The following is a 5108-nucleotide window of genomic DNA, read 5'->3' on the forward strand; positions in this document are numbered from 1 at the left end:
GCGGCTCGGAGTGGCTCCGCGGGGCTGGCCACGGCTGGCCGTGAAGTTGGCGGCTTTGATGCTCTCTTGTGCCTAGCACCTGGCAGGGCTTGCTGTGGGTGTCCTCGCGGGAGTAGCAGGGCCGCGTCTGGAGCCACCCACTCCCCCGCCCGGTCCCCCTGCGTCCATCAGACATGCCCACAGTCTCCTGCACTGCCTGCAGGTGTGTGCATGGCCGGCGTGGCGATGGACTGCCCGTCCCTTGGGGCACCGAGACGGGACAGAGCCTTTGTAGACGGGGACACCAGAATCCCCCTCTCCTCTGTACCACAGGGGTGAGGAGCTGGGAGGCTGTGCACCCCAAGAGGCTGCCAACTATGGCGCCCAGAGACCTCTAGGGGACCCACAAAGCCAGGCCCCCAGGTCAGTACAGAGAGAAGGCTGGCCGCTCTTTCTGCACGATTTCTCAGAGCCCAGACACATTTGGTGACCTGTGCGAGGGGGGGAAGACTTGTCCCAGTCCTCCCTTTCAGGACATCTCTGGCAAGCACCACGCAGAGCACACTTTGCCGAGGCCATGTGACAGTGCTAGGGCACCAGTCAGGGCCCCTGCCGGATGTGCCCGCCACAGCTCCACCCTGCCTCCGTGGAGTCTGCGATGGCAGGCTCAGAGCAAAGGCACTGGGGTGGCCATGACCCCGGAGAACCTCCAACCTGCCTTTCACACCCTCTAGAGAGGCTTTGGCAAGTTGCCCAAATCTTGCCCCTGCTCGGTGACGGAACTGGTCAGAGCCCAGTGCTCTGGTGGCTCCCAGCAGAGGAGTCTTTGTGCCCGCAGCTTTGGGCCCCTCCTGGGCTGCAGCTCAGCGGCCCCACGGTCACCTGGGCCTGGTCTCACCTCCTCTTGCCACTTCTGACCCTGCAGGGGGATGCGGGCGTCACTGGCCGGAAGATCATCGTGGACACCTACGGGGGCTGGGGGGCTCACGGCGGCGGGGCCTTCTCCGGGAAGGACTACACCAAGGTGGACCGCTCAGCTGCCTACGCGGCCCGCTGGGTGGCCAAGTCCCTGGTGAAAGCAGGCCTCTGCCGGAGAGTGCTCGTCCAGGTAGGCCAGCCCCGCCTCTGGCTCACCTTGCCTTCCGTCCAGCTGAGGGCCAAGCCCTGCTCTCCTCCAGGCCAGGGGGCGGCTGAAGGTTGCAACCCCATCTGCTGAGGCAGGCCAGCTCTCTGTGGCACGGGGGCACGTCCAGAAATCCCTCTCTGGATGTAGCAGGGACTTCTGGGCCTTCCTGAGGACACCCAGTCCATGAGGGCGCCCCGGCAGAGGCCTCGGCTCACAGCCAGGTCCTTTCCGAGGTCTCCTACGCCATCGGTGTGGCCGAGCCGCTGTCCATCTCCATCTTCACGTACGGAACCTCTCGGAAGACAGAGCGGGAGCTGCTGGACGTGGTGAATAAGAACTTTGACCTCCGGCCAGGCGTCATTGTCAGGTGAGAGCCCACCTCGCTGTGGGCGTGCAGGCCCTCGCTCCTCCTTGCCCAAGTGCTCAGCTCCGCTGAAAGGAAGGCAGGACCAAGGACGCCAGCTTCCCATGGCAGGAGGGAGGGCCTCCGCGCCCAGCCCTGAAGGAGCACCCCAGTGCAGCACCCTGGTTTTCAGGCTGCAGGAGCTCACCTGGCAGGGACCTTAGGAACAGGATTAGAAGGCCAAACCGCAGGGACTCAAGTCGGCACGTCAATCTCCATGTGCCACCCTGTGTCCTGGAGCCTGGCACGTGGGCTGGGGCGGTGGAGATGAGAGGCTGAGTTCAGACCCTGACTCCTGGCTGCGTCTGGGTGGCCCCTGCCCCTGGACCTCTGACCCCTCTCCTACGTCACAAACAAGACAGTGTGGTGCAGAGGACACGGATGTACAATTGCCGTGGGTGGCGGAGTGCCACGCACGGATGCTGTCACAGTCAATTAACTGCTCCTGGGCAGACCTGGAAAAGGACACCTGCTCCTTTGCCATCGTAAGATGACCCTTCCTCCTGCTGACCACGCAGGGACCTGGACCTGAAGAAGCCCATCTACCAGAAGACGGCGTGCTACGGCCACTTCGGGAGAAGCGAGTTTCCGTGGGAGGTTCCCAAGAAGCTTGTGCTTTAGGGCTAAGAGGCAGAGCCTGGTCTCACCTGCCTCTCCAGGGCCCCCAGCTCAGACCTGCCAGGTCTCTCCTGGGCACCCCACACCTCTCCCGCAGACCTCTGTCCCTCCTGGGGGCCCCCGTGCCCCTCCTGCAGATCCCTGTCTCTCCTGGGGGCCCCTGTACTCCTCCCATAGATCCCTGTCCCTCCTGGGGCCCCCCCATACCCCTTCCGCAGATCCCTGTCCCTCCTAGGGGCCTCCACACCCCTCCTGCAGACCCCTGTCCCTCCTGAGGGCCCCTGTACCCTTCCCTCAGACCCCTGTCCCTCCTGGGTGCCCCCACACCCTTCCCTCAGACCCCTGTCCCTCCTGGGGCCCCCCACACCCCTCCCACAGATCCTTGTCCCTCCTAGGGGCCTCCACACCCCTCCTGCAGACCCCTGTCCCTCCTGGGGGCCCCCGTACCCCTCTCGCAGACCCCTGTCCCTCCTGGGGGCTCCCGTACCCCTCCCACAGACCCCTGTCCAAGCATCACCAGGAATGGCAGGACAGGTGCTTGCTGGTGCTGAAGGCTACATCTGCTGTGAGGACAGTTACAAAGGCCCCAGCTCCTCCTTCGGACCAGGGCAACATGGATTTAGTGGGAAAACCACCCCATGGAGAATGAACCCCTCAGTCACCTCCCCCACGGCCTGGACTATGACCAGCCTCTCCCGGGCCAAGGTCAGCGGATCTCAGGGCTCAGGGCTCCTTGCAGGCCTGGCATGGTGGGCTCCCAGCACACCCGTGGGCGCACACCAGAGCCAGGGCCTTTGCATCCGGAGTGGGAGTGGGGGCTGGTGTCCCTCAGCTGCCCTGACTGAAGAGCAGTGCAAGGGGCTGAGGTAATGGCGGCCCCATCTCTTCTTCCTGTGACAGGCTGGGGTGGCACTGCTCAGCACTCCCACTAGTAAGTGGGGGTCCGAGGCACCGACACTTGGGTAACTTTCAGGCACCAGGGGCCCACACGCCCCATCTGGTGCCAGAGACAGGCCTGAGTGGGGACGGGACAGACTGAAGTCAGCTGGGACTTTGCCCTGAAGGCCTGGGGTCCCGGGAATTCCACGATTAACCCACTGGTCCTTGGAGAGTCCTGGGCAAGGGTCTGCAAAGTCAAAGGGACCCAAAAGATGGCCTTGCTTGTCCTGTTCACCCCACAAGGTGGTTCAGGCTGAGCTGGTAACCCTGTCTCTCAGGCCAGGCTCGAGTTTGGGGCCTTATAATCCCAGCTCCCCCAAGCACTCAGACACATGCAGGCCTCATCCGAGAGGCCGGGCGCCTCTGGGCACAGTGAGCCAGCACAAGCCCCATCTGGGCTTCCTGGAGCAGGGAGCCAGCCCCTAGACCAGGCACCAGACCTCGGCTCCTCCCGCCTCGGCCCCTCGGACCCTCTGCAGGCTGAGGGCTGTTGGGGGACTTGGAACCCCCTCCAGAGAGGCCGGTCCTGAGGTCCAGACTCCTGATGCTGGATAGACCCAGCTGGCAGGGCTCCTGGTGACGATCACCCATGATGCATGGGACAGTCTGCCCTCCCTGGTGGCTCTTGGGGCAGGTCCTGGCCCCCCCGGGCTCCTGCCTTCCCACTGCCTCGCTGTCCTGGGCCTGGGGCTCTGACGGCAGCATTTCTGGCTTCTCCGCAACTCCCAGGACCACAGCTCAGGTGGGGCCTTCATGGGCCCTAGAACTCTGGGCACTTGGCTTCTTTCCAGAGCTGACGATGCTCATTCTGGCTGCGGTCGGGGGCAGGGGTGCACAGGACCCCCAGTCGGAAAGCAGCCTGCTTCTGTTTCCACGACGGAGCGGGAAGTTCATTCCGGGCAGCAAAAGAAGCCCAAAGTGCCACCAACCCAGAGCTTGTGCGTGAAACGGAAACTCCCCTCCCCATGGGCTCCTGGCTACCCAGGAGCCCTCACGTTGCTTCCAGGAGACAGGGACAGTTTGCAACGGCTGAGTTCCTATTACTTGGGCCATATTCAAAGTGGAAAGTTAAAATGTTATACTGTCCCACTCCCTGTGTAATGAGATCTTCTTTTGCGTGTTTTCTGTCAGCATTGTTTGATGCTAAAGCCTTCATTTGTCGATAGATCCTGTGTGGACAGTGAATAAAACGGAAGGAGCCACCGCCTGTGCCCAGGTTTTATCTGCAAAGCCCATACGCCTTTTCTGTAGCCTAACCTGTCTCCCCCATCCCAGCAAAATCAGTGTTCTTCCATTAGGGTAACCCCACCTGGGGCCCTCTGCTCCGGTCCACGTGGGACATGTCCCTCAGCAACAAGGCTTTGCTCATCCCCAGCGACTACACTGACTCCTCGTCCTCTCTCACTGCCGTGGACAGGCTTAGGAAAACACTGGGTACGGGACGCCCAAGAGAGGTTAAGGACATGATAGGGCGCCTGGCTGGCCAGCGACTCCTCTGTCTCAGGGTGTGCTCTCTTTAAAAATATTTAGTTTGCTAGAGGATACATGCTCTCACCAGAGAGACAGAGAGAAAAAGCAAGCACCTCCCATGTGATGTGGCTAAGCCACAATCCCTTCCTAACCTTGCCATCCTGTCAGGGTCTGGGTGCACAGGTGAATGTGCCTGACACGGTTCTCAAGTCCCCAGGGCTGGGATTCGAACTGCATGGTCGGCCAGGTGGATACAACTTCCTTAACCACCAGGCCATGCGGCCAGTCCCAAGAATACTCTCTAGTCACATGCAATGCCCATCCCAAAGGCACCCCCCAGACCCTCTGTACTAGGCCCGACATCGCCTGCCCTGCCTGCCATCCCGCTGTCTGTCCTGCTCCCTGGTCACGCATGCTGTCTCTGGTCCTGCCCACCATCCCATAGTCCCTCCACCCTGAGACTGGCACATGCAGGACATGAGGTCACGTGTGTGGAATGGTCAGCTCGAGGTCATGTGTGTGGAATGGTTGGCTTGTGGCTGAATCCCAGGAATGGACACGTGAGCACAGTAG

General features: G+C 62.0%; 1 protein-coding gene across 6 annotated transcripts in view; it reads left to right on the top strand.

Moving 5' to 3' along the window:
• MAT1A (methionine adenosyltransferase 1A) overlaps window positions 1-4268 on the top strand; it is a 20653-nt gene extending 16385 nt beyond the window's left edge. For 5 of the 6 annotated variants that reach the window (XM_006163745.3, XM_006163744.3, XM_006163746.3 and 2 more), the window contains 3 exons: window positions 905-1087; window positions 1339-1472; window positions 2027-4268. In XM_006163745.3, coding sequence (XP_006163807.1) covers window positions 905-1087; window positions 1339-1472; window positions 2027-2129 — 420 coding nt within the window. In that variant the 3' untranslated portion in view covers window positions 2130-4268. Of the gene's footprint in view, window positions 1-904; window positions 1088-1252; window positions 1473-2026 lie in introns of all 6 variants that reach the window. The other variant, XM_027766386.1, reaches the window with a different exon arrangement.
• The last annotated feature ends 840 nt before the right edge of the window (window positions 4269-5108 follow it).

This window comes from Tupaia chinensis, unplaced genomic scaffold (assembly GCF_000334495.1).
Source record: "Tupaia chinensis unplaced genomic scaffold, TupChi_1.0 Scaffold142854_1, whole genome shotgun sequence".
In the NCBI taxonomy this organism is placed as follows: domain Eukaryota; kingdom Metazoa; phylum Chordata; class Mammalia; order Scandentia; family Tupaiidae; genus Tupaia; species Tupaia belangeri.